General features: G+C 51.9%; 1 protein-coding gene across 1 annotated transcript in view; it reads right to left on the bottom strand.

Annotated features, from left to right (window-relative positions):
* SPRED2 (sprouty related EVH1 domain containing 2) overlaps positions 1 to 12,364 on the bottom strand; it is a 99,589-nt gene extending 87,225 nt beyond the window's left edge. Inside the window, exon 1 of the mRNA XM_064146217.1 lies at positions 12,079 to 12,364. Coding sequence (XP_064002287.1) covers positions 12,079 to 12,125 — 47 coding nt within the window. The 5' untranslated portion in view covers positions 12,126 to 12,364. The remainder of the gene's footprint in view (positions 1 to 12,078) is intronic.
* Positions 12,365 to 16,078: the final 3,714 nt, after the last annotated feature.

Here is a 16,078-nt window from a genome sequence, read left to right as displayed (position 1 = left end):
CCCTTTTCTCTCCCTCTCCTGCCATTCCCCCTTTTTTATTTTTCATTCTATTTACTGTTTCCTAGCCAAGACCTCTATTTCACTTCTTTTGGCCAACAAGCAGAAGCTCATCTCCAGCACTGCTTCAAAGATCTTTCCAGCCATTCAAAGTATGAGCTGTCATGCAATATTACAATAACAAAATGTTAAATACTTGCAGAGAAAACCCAAATCCCAGGAATTTCTTTCTCTTCAGCAGCTAGAGTGGTTTTATTGTACTGCAGCCTTTCATTCTTGTTTTAAAACACACAGAAAATGGGGGGGGGGGGAAGCTCTGCACTAAGTTTTCCTTCTAAGTTCAACTAAACCTCAGATGCCTTTTCAAAAACACAATCCAAGTGTTAGAATTACAACCTTATACCACCATACCATTTCCTGACCTTTCCATCTATACAGCTCCCAAACTGTGCATTCATAGATTCATAGAACAGTCTGGGTTGGAAGGGAGCTTAAAAATATCCAGTTCCAAGCCTCCTGCCACACGCCAGGAACACCCTCTGCTAAACCTGGTTGCTCAAGGCCTCATCCAACCTGGCTTTGAACACATCCAGAGAGGGAGCATCCACAACCTGCCTAGGCAACCCGTGCAGTATATCCAGTAATACCCAGTAAGAGTAAGGCAGTGAGAGGCTGCAACCAGCTTACCACCTCCCATGCCATGTTTCAGTCAAGGATGAATTATGCTGGCAGCACCATAAAACCTCCAGTGAGAAAGTTTCTGCTGTTATTCTCACAGTTTCTGTCACAAACAAAAAGGCTCTGCCAAAGTATCAGCAAATTTCCTGCAATTTTTATGGATCCTGGATCCACAGACTGCAACTAACTCAAACCCAGGGATTTACAGCACCACAGAATCACACTATGGTAGGGGTTGGAAGGGACCTCTGGAGATCAAGTCCAATACCCTTGCCAAAGGAGTTTCACCTACAGAAAGTCACACAGCAACATATCAAGGCAGGTTTTGAATGTCTCCACAGATGGACACACTCTGCTTTCTCTCTGGGAAGCCTGTTTCAGGGTTTTGTCACCCTTAAACAAGTTCCTCCTCATGTTTAGACAGAACTTCCTATGATCAAGTTTGTGCCTACCACCTCTTGTTCCATCACTGGCTGCCACTGAAGAAAGATTGGTCCCATCCTCCTGACACCCACCCTCCAAGTATCTATGAGATCCCTCCTCAGCCTTCCCTTCTCCAGACTAAAAAGCCTGAATTCTCTCACTCCTTCCTTGTCAGAGAGACATTCCAGTCCCCTCAACATCTTCGTAGCCCTTTGCTGTACCCTCTCCAGCAAGTCCCTGTAGCCCTTTTCTGTGCTGTGGTCTAGCAGGGGTGCTACAACCCTGGCTTCTCCATCCCCACAGATGCAGTGGAGGTCTTAATAAAAGTTAAAAAACCAAACCCAAAACATTAAAAAACAAAAACCCCAACATAAAATCAACGCTAAAGAATCAGGTCCCTTGGGAATCAGCAAATGTGATCTAACAAGGAGCTGCACTGCCAAGACTGTGGAGAAGATGGCAGAGGGCAGGTTTAAGCCTCTGTTTTCAGCAGTGTGTCCTCCCATGGCCACCTGGCAGCAGAGGAGGGTAAATGTCTCAGCTTGTTGGCACCACGAGGCCTCGCTGCATTGGGCATCAAAGACAAACCCAAGCATTGCCCTCCCTCCCCATCATGCTGCTGGACTTCTATTCCCACCCATGCAGTATGGACAAAAGCTGAAGAGATGCAAAGCTCCAAGTGCTTCAGGAATCAAGCTCTTGAACCAAAACTACAGTAAATTCAACAGCTGAAAAAAAACTATTCCACATATGCTTTGAATTAGGCCTGGCGATAGTTTCAGATCTGGATGTAGTTTTTAAGAACCAGACTGTTTGTAAACAACCTGCAACCCCAGACCCAGCAGCCCTGCAGCAACAGCCAAGTTTATTCCTCAGCTCTGCTGTCTTCCTGCAGTTCTTTACAGCATCACTTTGACTTCTGGAAAACAACAACAACAAAAAAACAACTCTCCAGCATTAATACCTGGATATACATACATGTATTTCTTCTCAGCCCTCAGGTATCTTATAAAGACCCCACAAACAACTATCCCAGTAGTACCTTCCTGGAACCAGAGGCAGGGTGAAGAGCTGCCCAGGCACTGCTCACTACCAGGGCATGACCTCACCTATGCACCCCCACAAATTTTTGCCTCATTTTGTCCTAACTGGAACCAAGGCAGACACTTCCCTGTGCTGCAACCTGAAGAAGCCTCAGTAAGCTTCTATCAGCTTGGGGGCATAGCTTTCCACTTGTAAAACCAGGTAAACAGCCAGCTTTGCCTTCCACGTGCTTCCAAACTCAGGCAGCACTGTTTGGACATGTCAGCAGAAGAGCTGCAGTGAGTGGAGAGGAGCCAAGCTCTTGGCACAGGACCAAGGGTGAGGCTGACAGCTATCTTTTGGGGTACCTTTTTTCCTTTCCCCCTTGCTGAAGGTGCTAAGGGTGAGGAGTCATTCTGGCTGCAGAAAACTGAGTGTTGCCCATATTTAAAGGGAGGAACCCATCCCAATATAGAAACAAGCCATGGGAGAGCCTTCCCTCATGTTAGCCTCCTGAAAAATGTTTTCCACTCTCAGTATGTGAATTACTAAATAAAACTTGAAAATAACTGAAAAAAAAAAATTAAAAAAATTACAGTATCACAGAACTACAGAAACATTCAGGTTGGAAAAGACCCTCAGGATCATCAATTCAAACACAGAGCCCTACTCTATAAGGTTCACCCTTAACCATATCTCCAAGCACTACATCCAAACGACCTTTAAACATATCCAGGGGTGGAGCCTCTACCACCTATATTAGATGTATTAGGTGTGCTTCAGCTGAGATACTGAGTGCTGCTAGTGGCATCAAGTGATGTGGAGTCTCCAGCTCTGGAGGTGTTCAAAACCCACCTGGCTGTGTTTCCTACGTGATTTACTCTGGGTGACCCTGCTCTCACTAGGAGAGGTTGGATTAGATAATCTTCAGAGGTCCCTTCCAACCCCCACCATTCTGTGATGCTGAGAATGGACTTCATTCCTATAAAGACACACCATTTCAGGAATGCTGTCTTTCTGCAGGCAAGAGGACAGAGCACAAGCTGGTAGGAGAGACCATGGCACTGCAAGAGGCTCTGCTGCTTAGGGAAGGAGCTGGTAGGAGAGACCATGGCACTGCAAGAGGCTCTGCTGCTTAGGGAAGGAGCTGGTAGGAGAGACCATGGCACTGCAGCTGGCTCTGCTGTTTGCTGTTCAGGGAAGGAGCTGGTAGGAGAGACCATGGCACTGCAAGAGGCTCTGCTGTTTGCTGTTTAGGGAAGGAGCTGGTAGGAGAGACCATGGCACTGCAGCTGGCTCTGCTGTTTGCTGTTCAGGGAAGGAGCTGGTAGGAGAGACCATGGCACTGCAAGAGGCTCTGCTGTTTGCTGTTTAGGGAAGGAGCTGGTAGGAGAGACCATGGCACTGCAGCTGGCTCTGCTGTTTGCTGTTCAGGGAAGGAGCTGGTAGGAGAGACCATGGCACTGCAAGAGGCTCTGCTGTTTGCTGTTTAGGGAAGGAGCTGGTAGGAGAGACCATGGCACTGCAACTGTCTCTGCTGTTTAGGGAAGGAGCATCGTGATTACAGAACCACAGAATATTAGAATATTAGGGGCTGAAATGGACCTTGAAAGCTTATCCAGTCCAACTCCCCTGCCAGAGCAGGATCACCTATAGCAGGTCACACAGAAACACATCTAGGCAGGTCTCGAGTATCTCCAAAGAGGGAGACTCCACAACCCCCCTGGGCAGCCAGTTCCAGTGTTCCATCACCCTCACAGGGAAAAGCCTTTTCCTCTTGTTTCCACAGGACTTCCTATGCCTCAGTGTTTTGAAACTGATGCCTGGGCAAACAGAATCACAGAACCACAGAATTGTTTCAGTTGGAAGAAACCTTTAAGATCATGAAGTCCAACCTTCAGCCTAAGACCACCATGGCCATTAAACCATCTTCTGATGTGCATTTTAGGTCTTGTGAAGGAAAGTCATCCTGCTCCTCACTAGTCATCAAGAAGGAAAGAAAGCATTTCAACATGCAGTGCAGGGAGGGAAGCTGCCTAGTCTTCAGACCCACTTAACTAAGCAGGACATGGGACTTTCCAAACAGAACAGATGCATAATGCAATTTAGAGCCAGAATTAAAATCTAAGCATTTCCAGACCTCCTCGGGCCTGCAGCACATGTGCAGAACGTGCTCCTGTCCTCACAGGGCAGCACAGGTCCTTACAAGCAGAGAGATAAGTTTCCCAGAGGACGGATCAAAAAGACACTATCAGGTTTTACAACACATCTCCTAACACCATCAATGCAAGCCTCACCAAGAGAAACAGCAGAGGTGTAACAGCCATCAGCTCCATTTCCCTGACAAAAAAAGTGAGGGGAAATGGTTGCTCTCACCAGGAGACACTTCTGTTCCTGGAGATGCACACAGGTTGGCAAGTCCTAATGGCACTTCTGATAAGCCATTTAATACATGCACAAAGAAGAAAGGTAGTTCACTAAGGGCACTATTTCGGGGTTGCATTTTGCCTAGTTTCTGTAGCAACTTGGACAAAAAGTACTAGTAGCAAGGAACGAGCTCCATCACCTTGGTAGTCTTCAGGCCACCAAATGCTTTTCTCCTTGATAGGCACTGCTGTCAAAGCCCAAGAACTTTGTGGAGGTAAGGAATTCCAGTGTCCCACTTTGGAAAACACCACAGGTGAGGAAATGAAGGAATTTTGTCAGAAGGCCCTGTAAGCTCTCTGCCTGCCAGTAACAAGTTTCCTTCTGAGCTGGAACAGTCACCAGCTACTGAGCTCAGCTGGGACTCAAGATCTCTCCTCTGATTACAGCACACAGAAGCAGAGAACAAAGGGGGGGGTTGGAAATCAAGCAAACAAAAATAAAATAAAACCAATGCAAAACACAGTCCCTGACTTTCCTTGCTTGCAACTCACACTTCAAAGAAGAAAGTTATTCCGAGAGTCGAAGAGCAGGCAGATGGGAGACAAAAATAATCATTTGGGTTAAATCTCACTGAGACCTACTGCAACAGGTAGAACCTGCCAGCTGTTGGCAGGAAGGTCCTTAACAGCCTTGAAAGCATATTTTGCAATGCTGCTTTTGATAAAATGTACCTTACTTTTAAGGTGAAGCATCTAACTCTGCATGAAGCAGTGTTTTGCTCCCATGCCCGCACGAGGTCCATGGAGAAAATACTGCCAGTAGGAGCTGTGGTGATAGCAGAAGTCCTGCCCTCCAGACATGAACAACAGGTGTAGAAATAAAGTAATAGGCAAAAAAACAACCTCAAGTCCCAACAACCCACCCCAAAAGTGCAAGGGAAAGGAAACGAAAGAGCACAAAAGAAGAAGTGAAACAGAGGAAGCAGGCAGGAAAGTGCAGACAGGCAGCGGAAGGAGGGAACAGTCTCCTGTTAGCTCCACGTGGAGAGCTGCGCCCAAGCCCAGCTGGAGGCAAGATCAGGTCTCCCACCGCTAAGTACCGGCCAGTGGGGTACTAAGGCACACCTACTTGCCTGGGTGCAATCGGGGAGAGGAGAGAGGAACCATCAGCAACTTTGCTAGAGGAGGGACAGCACTCGGACAGAGAAGGCATCATCTTGGACTTGAAGGAGACAATCTTCCTCTGCTCAGCCATTTCTCTGGCATCAGGCTGGAGCAGGAAGTGAGGAGCATCACTGTGAGACTCACAGGTACCAACACCAGTGGTCACACTGATATGACAAACCTCCCCAAGTGACTGTGCCAGCGAGCAGCAAGGCAGGATTTGGGCACTGCTTCGCTATTCTTGCAGCACTACCAGGATCCATCCCCTCATCCCATCTTTGTTTCTGCAACCCAGCACCTCTCAAGAAGGGGCCAGTAGTCAGTCAGCTCTGCCAGCAAGGAACAAAGTACAAGATACAAGGATAAAGCAAACCTTTCCTTGGAAAAGCTGACACAAGACCCAAGGCTGAGGGCTAGGCACAAAAATCATGGAATCACAGAACGTTAGGGGTTGGATATGACCTACGGAGATGTACTCCAACCTCAATGCCAGAGGAGGATCCACGGCAGGTCACTCCAGAAAACATCCACGTGGATTTGGAAAGGCTCCAGAGAAGGAGACTCCACAATCTCTCTGGGCAGCCTGCTCCAGGCCTCCAGCACCCTCGCACCAAAGAACTTTCTCTTCATTTTGAGGTACAACCTCCTGGGTTCCAGCCTGGACTTGTAGTTTCTCATTCTGTCACTGGGCACTACCAAACAGAGCCTGGCACCTTCATCCTGACCCCCACCCCTGAGATATTGATAGGCACTGATAAGGTCCTCTCTCAGTCTTCTCCTCTCCGGACTAGCCAGATGCAGGTCTCTCGGTCTCTTTTCATAGAAGAGATATTCAAGTCCCCACATCATCCTCAGCTCTCATCAAGAAGGCAGCCAGCAACAGCCTAGCTGCATTTCTCTGTAGCTTCAGAGGGTCAGGTTTTCAGTACTGAGCAAGCAGAAAAACATATGATTGAGGGAAATTTGACAAGGAAAGGGGGTGGATGTGGGTAGGGAAAAGGGAAGGAAGAAAAAGAAAAAATCTTGGCAGAAAACCAACAGATAAGAAAAGAAACAAGGGATAAAAAAGAAGAGCATTAGAAACCATCAGCTGAGTTTAGCCATGGTCAAGGTGGCAGAGAAAGGGTCACTGCAAGCAAGGTGACGGAAGATGCTCCAGTGCTCTGCTTGCTGGCAGGCTTGAAGACCTCTTTTACCAGTTAGAGGATTTCTGTGACAACAGCTCCTTGCTTGCCTTTGGCAGTTCACAGAAACGGGGTCTGCTGTGGCCTGCATCTGCTGTCAATCAGCTCTGTAGTTTATTGGTGCCTTTTTCTAGCCAAATGACCCTTTTAATTTACTTTTACATTTCTTCACTGTTTCAGAAGTTAAGTCCTCCCAAAAAATTCAAATGCTCCACTTAGCAAACAGGGCACATATCGAAAAAGCAAGCTGTACTTTTAGCTTTACTGATCTCTCCACTTCTGCAACTCTCTTGTGAGAAAAATTATCTTCGGTTTAAAAAAAAAAGGGGGGGGAGGAGGCAAAGGTAAAAACAGCAAAACAAACCAGTTTTTAATGCATTTCTTGAAGAGAGCAGATCCTATGGCCAAAGCTGGTCCTAACAGTGCCAGAAAGCAGAGGTGCAACTTTCTCAATGAGCCACAAGATCTCAGCTCTGCAGCAAACAGGGTTGGGCTCGCCATGCAACCTTGCTTGTGTCAGGACAAGGCAAACTGCCTGCATCCTCTCTATACTCAAACATTCCAAGTACATCTCTCATGTTCAATACCTCCAGAGGACCATTTAGTCTCAATTCTGTAGAAGGGAAGGAAATGGAAGTTACTCCTTCCTCAAGCATGCCACGATGTGCAAGAATGCAAAAGGAGAGGTTGGAACCAATAGTTAAGCTGTCACTCAGAGTCCTCAGCTCCCATTTTCCAGCCTGGTCCAGAAGAAGGACAATTACCATCATCTCCCTGCAGTTCAGTGGCCAACAGGAAACAATTCTGTGGTTTCAACTCAGCAAACCAAGTGCAGACTAAGAGCAAACCCTGCCATGGAGCAGAGTTTTGTTTGCAGCCTGGGGATTTATTTATACAGGCAGATAAAGCCTTGTCTCCGAACCCACACCCCGGGGTGCACCCCAGCCAGAGGGAAAGCAGCCTGCGAAGACCAGGTCACAGATGAGCCCACTGCTGCCGAGGCACCTGTGCCACACTTGAATGTCATCCCACTGCCACTGCCCCCCCTCGCTCCCTGCTGAAGGAAGCCTCACCGAAGAAGCTTCACTTCCTGGCCCAAAGGTGAGTTGTTCACATTTCTCCTCTTCCATGCAGGACTGGGGTTATCCAAGAGCTCCCCACTGCCACAGCATGGGCCAACATGCTGAGAAATTCAAGCCTGGCCCTCAGCCACTTGTGCTAACCCTCTCAGTACAGGTTGTCTGACCAAACCACCCTCTCCACACATCTCCCACTTGCTTCCAAGGCTTTTCCAAGACAGAAGCAGAAAGGGCAAATCCCTTTTCTCACTGCCTCTCCATCAGCTGAGAGAGCTGCTGTTCCCTTATGAACAGCAGCTTCTCCCAGAAACTGAACAAAGCAGCTACTTAGATGTCATATTTTGAACAGGCATGTTTTCAGGCCAAGAAATAAACAGTTGCATTTTGGCAACCCTTCATTTCCTGCCCTGTTTGTGAGCACTAATGTCACAACACATAGCGTGTCCCATGCCTTCCTCCTTGGAAGCTTGCAGCAGAAAAAAAAAAAACAAAATAAAGAAAATTTGAGCTAAATGAGCTGCTTAAGATACCTACAGGAAGTCATGGGCAAAAGTGGGGTGAAAACAAAGGAAAATGTAAGAAGAAAAAGAATCTTTTTGGTGTAAAAGGCAAACTGCCATACTGATAGATTGGATGTTCAGAGGAAGCGTCACTGGTCTCTGCTCAGCCATGGAGGGAAGTGAGATTTTAGGACCAGCAAAGGACAAGTGAGAGTGAGTTAAGTTTAATTTTCTTCCCCTGGACTGGGAGAAAAGCATCACCCAAAGCACGGCTGTGGTCTCTCACTGCTTTTCGCTGTCCCACACGGTGCTGCAGCAACCCTCTCCACACCACCCCGAGACACAGCCCGCTTAACGCAGCTCATTAAAACCCTCCGGGGGACTGGTCCCGCTTGCACACGCTGGGCATGCCTGCTCCAGGCTGGCTGGAATAAATCAGCCGCACGGTAGGTAGCCGAGCGATGTGGGGACACCCCGGGAGATGGGAGACACCCCAGGTCCGCAGCCGCCGCCCGCCTCGGGCATGGCCTCCCGGCTGCATCCCAAGCAGCTAAGGGCTGCGGACCAACACTTCCTCGTTCCCTGACCCTTTCCATTTAATTACTTCCTGTGACTTTCTTGGAACGGTGCATCGGAACGAGCAGCAGGCAGCCCCCGGGCATAACCGAATCGCTTCAAGGGTTCAGCTCCATCCTCCTACTTACAAATGGAAAGACGCCAGCAGCCCAACTGGGAGCTGACGGCTGGCAGAGAGGGTCACGATTTGCAGCAGGCAGCTACTCCTCTCAAAGGTGCAGGCAGCGCTGCCCCAAACTCTCCCACCACTTCACACCCCACGCTGCAGCTGCGCGGCTCCTCCGGTGTATTACCGGGCAACCCCCACCTCCCCCTGCCTTGCAACGTGCCAAGGAGAAGCGCCGCGGTGAAGGGGCTAGGAGGGAAGCAGAAATAAAGGCTGAGATGCAGAAAGAGGCACTCACTTCTCAATGACAAATTGACCTCTAAGTATCGATCTGAAATGGTGCAGTCATGAAGGGACCAATGTGTTGCCAGCATCCTAAGCCCCATTTCCCCCTCTCACCCCCCCTCGGTTTTAGAAATTCCTTTAGAACAAGCCGGTAAGATTTTGAACCCCCTCATAATTCACTCGATGGTGGTTATTTTAAAATGTGTCCTGACAGCGTTTGGTTTGGGGGTGTTGTTTTTTTTTTTTTGGGGGGGGGGGGGTGGTAATCTGGCTGTTAACATTTGCTCACAGTGCACTCAGTGAAATGAGAATAGCTATGCAAATTAAAGCCAGATATCTAGGGCAAATAGCACGCTATGCTACCATTGTTCTGCCAGCTTGAGAAAACTCATCAGCAGAGCCTGTCCTCCTTTCCTTTAACACCATATATATTGGGGGAAAAAAATAAAAAGAATTAAAAAAAATTAAATCACTTCACCCAGCACCAAAACGAAAAACAACCCATGAGTCACCGGCTACAGCAACGCTATCAATCAATGCGAGGCTGGAAGGGAAGAGTTTACCGAGGGAACCATGGCTTACCTAAACCACCTCACCGTGCCCTGCGAGGCAAAGACCTGCAGCATACCACCAGGAGACTCAGCTACAGCCTCCAAAACAGCAGTCCTGGATGTGCATCGGGGCAAAGACCCACGGAGCATCTTTCACCTTGAAAGCCAACGCATCTACCAGACATGAAAATAGCTAACACCGGCCTGGGAAGCAGGTTGGGTAGCAGCTCCCAGAAGCCACTAACGCACTCTGTGGCTACCAACGCTCCCCATCTCCTGTGGACTCAAGCATTATGCTGCTGGGTTGTCCTGGTTTACCAGGAGAGGCAGCATGATTCACAAGCCTCCCTGCCTTGCCCAGGTAGAAGGCATATGAAACCCATTAGCCAAGGCATTCCTGTGTATGGAATGATAGTGGCATATGGAAGAACAATTTACTCCAAAACAAACTCCAGCCTACAACGAAGAAAAAACCCCCAACCACCAGAGCCAGGCAGTCACTGTTTTACACTGACACACATCTCCACACTGAGCTTTGCAGGAAAAACGCTTCCAAAGCAGCATCAACTGGGTCAGGTTTGGCCTTGAGCAACCAAACCTGGAGACAGGGACCCACCTCCCCTCCTCTTGTCCAAGCTGAGAAACAAACCCCAAAATCTCAACTCCACAAAATCAGGAACCAGCAGGTTGCTGTTGGAAATGAGTCGAGCACATCTTCCCAGCCTGCTAAGCGACGGCAACCTGCACGAGAGAAACCCGACTCGTTGATTTTTTTTACTGGAAGAACCCTGCCGACTTCTGGAACAGTCACCATTTCGGAAGCCAGCCATAAACATGCACCTACAGTCTCCTCTTCATCATGAAGCACCAAAATAACAACCCCTCAGCACATGACCTGCAGGCAAATGCCATTTACTGGAGCCATTCGAGAGACTAAAGGAAATCACCTTCCAACGAGTTCGACGTTACAGAGGTGTAAAGGCAGCACACGCTGCCAATTATGACTCTTGGTTGGGCTTTTTTTTGCTTTGTTTCAAACTCAAAAACCAAGCCGAAAAGTTGCACAACTTCAAGCCCTGTTTTTATAAGCCCTGAGAGAAGTCATTTTAAAACGCAGTACATCCTATGGCGCTTGGCACCAAACCAGTCCTGCACGCAAGTGACTCATTTCTCTTGACTGTCAAAAACCCAGAAAGAGATAGCCAGGAACGACGTTTGAGCCAGCAGGGCTTATAAAAAAGCCTTTCCTGCCATCCCACTGCAATATCCTTTAAAGTTTTATCCTGATGAAGCAAAATAAGGGCACTCTATAAAAGGGAAACCAGCGCTGTCAGGCATTTTGAACGCCTCGGTGCGGCCTGTCGCAGGGGTTTGTTTGGGGGAATGCTGGAAGAGTGCTCCTAAGCTGCGGTTTGGTTCTACGGGGAGGGGGAACAGTGCAGCAGACACCCGCAGCTCCCCCCATGCCGGGGATAGGTACGGGGCTGGGCAGGGTGGGTGGCGGTGAATGGGGAGGCCGCCGGTGCCCGGGTTTATGAATGCGGCGTCATGTGACGGCGGCGGCGGCCGCCCTCCTATTCACAAAACGGCGGCGGCTGGGGCGGGGATCCGCGACGTTGTCGTGTCGTGTCCGTCCCCCATCCCGCTTCGCTCCGCTTCTCCATTCCACCCCCCCAACCTCAGGGCTGCGGGGCGGGGGAAGGGCAGCGCACCTCCGCGCCGCCCCCCGCTCTCCCGCCGCAGACTGGCCCCACCGGGAGCCCCGCAACCTCCAACCCCCACCCCCCCGCCCAAGGCTCCCCAGCCGAGGCGGGGCGGAGAGAGGTGGTGGCTACGAAGGGTGTCCGAGAATGCTCCCCCGCGCCCCAGTCCCCGCACCCCGGCGTCCCCGCGGGTCCCGGGGGTTTTTATGAATGAAAAGGCGGTATGCAAATGAGGACGGCCGGGGCGGGGGGGGCACGAAATGGCGGATGCGCGGGCGGGCAGCGCGCACCCGGACGCGCGTGTCCGTGTCCGTGTCCCTCTGTCCGCCCGCGGTCTGCATGTGTGTCTGGGGGCGGGGTGTGGGGGGGCCGTGAGGGATCTGCACCGGCTCCCGCTGGGGCAACAAAGGGTGCCCCCCGCCCTCCCGCCCGGCCCCGCTCACTCGTCAGGGTAGGCTTCCTCGGTCATCTTCTCCCCGTCTAGGCTCATCCCTCGCCGCGGGCGGCCGGGCTGCGCCTCCGCATCTTCCTGCGCTTCACATGGCGGGGAGGCCGCGCCGCGGCGGGCCGGGGCTGGCGGCCGCGCCGGGCCCGACGGCGCGGGAGCGCGGGCGGCGGCGGCGGAGGTGGGAGGAGGGAAGGGGCGGAGGAGGGAGGGCTACGGCCAGGCTCGTCGCCGGGTGGTGGCGGCGGCGGCCGGGGGCGAAGGAGGAGGAGAGGCGGCGGTCAGCGCGCCGCGGGGGGCGCGGCGGGGCGCGGCGGCGGCGCGGGGTCCGGGCCCGGGAGAGCGACGCAGCGCCCGGGGGCAGGCGGCGGCGCCGGGCCAGCCCCATGGCCGCGCTCACGCCATGGCGGGGCGCCGCGGGGAGCGGCGGAGAGGGGAAGGGAGGTTGGGGTTAAGCCCCGGCAGGAAGCGGCGGCGCTGCCGAACGGCCGCGACCGCCGGGAGCGGGTAGGGCAGCGCCGGACCCGGGCAGAAGGGGAGTCGCGGCGGCAGTGCCGAGGAAGGAGGAGACGCGACTGCCAGTGGCGCCTCCCCCGCGGCGGCACGGCCCGCCCCAGTCCGGCCCACCGAGCCCCCGCGGCGCAGCGCCCGGGGTGCGGCCGTCGCCGCCTCGCTCGCCTCCGCCCGCCGGCACCGCCCCCCGCGCCGCAGCCCCCTTGCCCCGCCCGTTGCCGCTCGGCTCGGCCCGGGTCGGCTTTGCCCACATCGGGCCTCACCTCGGCTTGTCTCGTCTGGGTTCAGCCTCAGCCGCGCTCAGTGCCGTTCAGCCTGGCCTAGTAAGGCCCAGCTCAGCGGGATCTAGCCCATCTCCGACCCGCCAGGCCCAGCTCCCCTCAGTCTGGCCCTTGCCAAGCTCGTCTGGGCTCAGCCCAAGGCAGCCAAGCTCGGCCCCAGCCCAGGCGAGCTGGATGCAGCTGCTTGCCGTGGCTGACAGGGCCCTCAGGAAGGTCTGGCGGGCCTGTAGGTGATCGCGGCAACGCCTGTGTTTAGCGGCCTGTGGAGACAGGAAGAGCTTCCATGTGAAGCCCACAGCTGTCCCCACGGAGCCGCGTCTGGAGGTGATGTGGTTCCTCTGCCGACGCAGCTGGGAAGCTTCCCAGCGCACTTCTGTTCTTTCTTGCTCCATCTTGGCCTCTGCAAGAGCTCAGATCAACCCTTGGAGCCATGCTCAGCAACACTATGAAGTGAGCACAGGTGTGCTGGTCACATCACGCAGCATTCTTGGTAGGTCACTTTAAATGTTGGGGATTTTTGTGCTACAACAAACAGTGTAAGCACCTCACGACATCACACTGACTTCTCCTGCCCTGGACACTTGCTTGGTTCGTGGAGGAGGATGTGATGAGACCCAACTTTTGAAAATAGACTTTGGCCCGTGAAGTTGAGTAACTAGCAGGTTTTGCTCCATGAGGTCCTCAGTGACCAGGCAGAGGAAAAGAAATCGGGGTTGGAGTGGCTGGAGAGCAGCCAAACAGAGAGGGATCTGGGGGTGCTGATCGATACCCTCCTGAACATGAGCCAGCAGTGTGCCCAGGTGGCCAAGAGAGCCAGTGGCATCCTGGCCTGCATCAGGAATGGTGTGGTCAGCAGGAGCAGGGAGGTCATTCTGCCCCTGTACTCTGCACTGGTTAGACCTCACCTTGAGTACTGTGTTCAGTTCTGGGCCCCCCAGTTTAGGAGGGACATTGAGATGCTTGAGCATGTCCAGAGAAGGGCGACGAGGCTGGGGAGAGGCCTTGAGCACAGCCCTACGAGGAGAGGCTGAGGGAGCTGGGATTGGTTAGCCTGGAGAAGAGGAGGCTCAGGGGTGACCTTATTGCTGTCTACAACTACCTGAGGGGTGGTTGTGGCCAGGAGGAGGTTGCTCTCTTCTCTCAGGTGGCCAGCACCAGAACGAGAGGACACAGCCTCAGGCTGCGCCAAGGGAGATTTAGGCTCGAGGTGAGAGAGTCATTGGGCACTGGAATGGGCTGCCCGGGGAGGTGGTGGAGTCCCCGTCCCTGGAGCTGTTCAAGGCAGGACTGGACGTGGCACTTAGTGCCATGGTCTAGCCTTGAGCTCTGTGGTAAAGGGTTGGACTTGAGGATCTGTGAGGTCTCTTCCAACCTTGTTGATACTGTGATACTGTGATACTGTGATACTGTGAAATGTGTTTGTCCCGCGCAGGCCCTTCCGGCCTCTGCAGGCTCCTCAGCTGCAGCATCTCTGCCATTGCATGTGGGGCAATGTCCCTTCTCTGCCCTTGCTGTGTAGGGATATTCAGGCCCTGTGCGGCTGCAGTTCCTGAGGAAGCCATTAGTGATTTATCTTTCAAGCCTAGTCTATGGGATTTAGTCTTGAAGGGACCTTCAGATTTTGGGGTGGAAATTGTGTTTCTACTCTGTTAGGTTTTGCTTTATAAGTGCTAAAAATTGCCTTTTCAAAACACAAGTGGGAGATTGGAGGGAAAAAAATCTGTGGACGGCTTGTAATGTGATGGAGGCAAAAGCTGATGACAGCTTTGAGGTCTTCTTTATGGGAGGTTACCCCCAGGGAGAAAGAGCATGTTCGTTTGGATGTAGTACCACACTCTGCAACTCTGGTGGCATTACCATGTTGTAGTAACACACTTGTCATTGCTAGAGGTTGAGCCAAACACCAGATAATGTGTGTGCTTCACTCCCCTTGGCAGCCTGTGGCTCCCTGGGGTGCCAATGTTGCCACCCTCCCACCACCTTTCCACCAATTCATTCCCCTTTGACTGCGTGTCCCCCTCGGGTGTGTCCCCACTGAGGAGCACACTGCTCAGATGGTCCCAGCTAATAATACCCCCCAATACTTATTTATTTTGGAAAGATATGCAAGGATCCAGCTTGCAGAGACTGGCATGATGAACATCTTGGCAAAGCTGAGCTGGCAGCAAAAGGAAGTGTCAAGGCAGGAGTAAGCAGTCCCAACTTGGGATGTCTTCAGCTGCTGTACCATAAAAGACCAGATGTAATGATTCGATGCACTTCCACCCACCCTGTGATTCCCTCCCACCCCCCAAAGCAATGCTGTGATTGCACAGATGTCTGACACTCCTAAATTCACAGAATCATAGAGTTGGAAAAGACCTTTAAGATGAAGTCCAACTGTTCTCTACCTCTACCAAGGCTGGTGCTAAGTTACGTCCCTGAGCACCACATCTCTGTCTCTTTGAAACATCTCCAGGTATGGAGATTCAGCTACCTCCCTGTGGAGCCTGTGCCAGGCTTTGAGAACCCTTTTGTTGAAAAAGTTTCTTGTGATAGCCAACCTAAACCTCACCTGGTGCAACTTGGGGCCGTTTCCTCTTGTCCTATCCCTTCTTTCTTGGGAGAAGAGAGCAACCTCCGCCTCACTTCAGCTTCCTTTCAGGGAGCTATAGAGCAAGAATGTCTCCTGTCGGCCTCCAGACTAAACACCCCCAGTTCCCTCAGCTGCTCCTCACCAGCCCTGTTCTTCAGACCCTTCGCCAGCTTCCTTCCCATTCACTGGACTCACTGCAGTACCTCAATATCGTTCCTGTAGCGAGGGCCCCAAAATCTTTCATGCTGAAAATCTGTGGTCAGCAGCAGCATTGGTGCATATGAATTGTGGAGCACAGCAGTTGTCTAGTAAAGAAACAGAATGTGAGGAGAATTATGGCCACATGGAACACCCAGGGTGCAATCATGTAATTAAAAGGCCACTTGAATGCCTATGCTGCTGAGGAGAACTGAGTGTTAGTCACTGTCTGATTAATGCTTGAGAGCCTGGCTGTATGATCCGGGTGGACTTTGATGTACTTTATGTGGATGTGGGTATTTGCCCCAGTGATGAGGAGAAAATGTGTCTGAAGCTTGGAAGGCTGCACTTCTACCCAGGCTAGTTTCTTGAGTCGTTTCTGAGATCTCACATTTGCTCTCTGCTTTCCTTGTCCTGCTAATTTGGAAGCT

Source organism: Pogoniulus pusillus, chromosome 7, assembly GCF_015220805.1.
Source record: "Pogoniulus pusillus isolate bPogPus1 chromosome 7, bPogPus1.pri, whole genome shotgun sequence".
NCBI lineage: Eukaryota > Metazoa > Chordata > Aves > Piciformes > Lybiidae > Pogoniulus > Pogoniulus pusillus.
The sequence above is the reverse complement of the archived record's forward strand: the minus strand, read 5'-3'. Positions and strand labels throughout refer to the sequence as shown.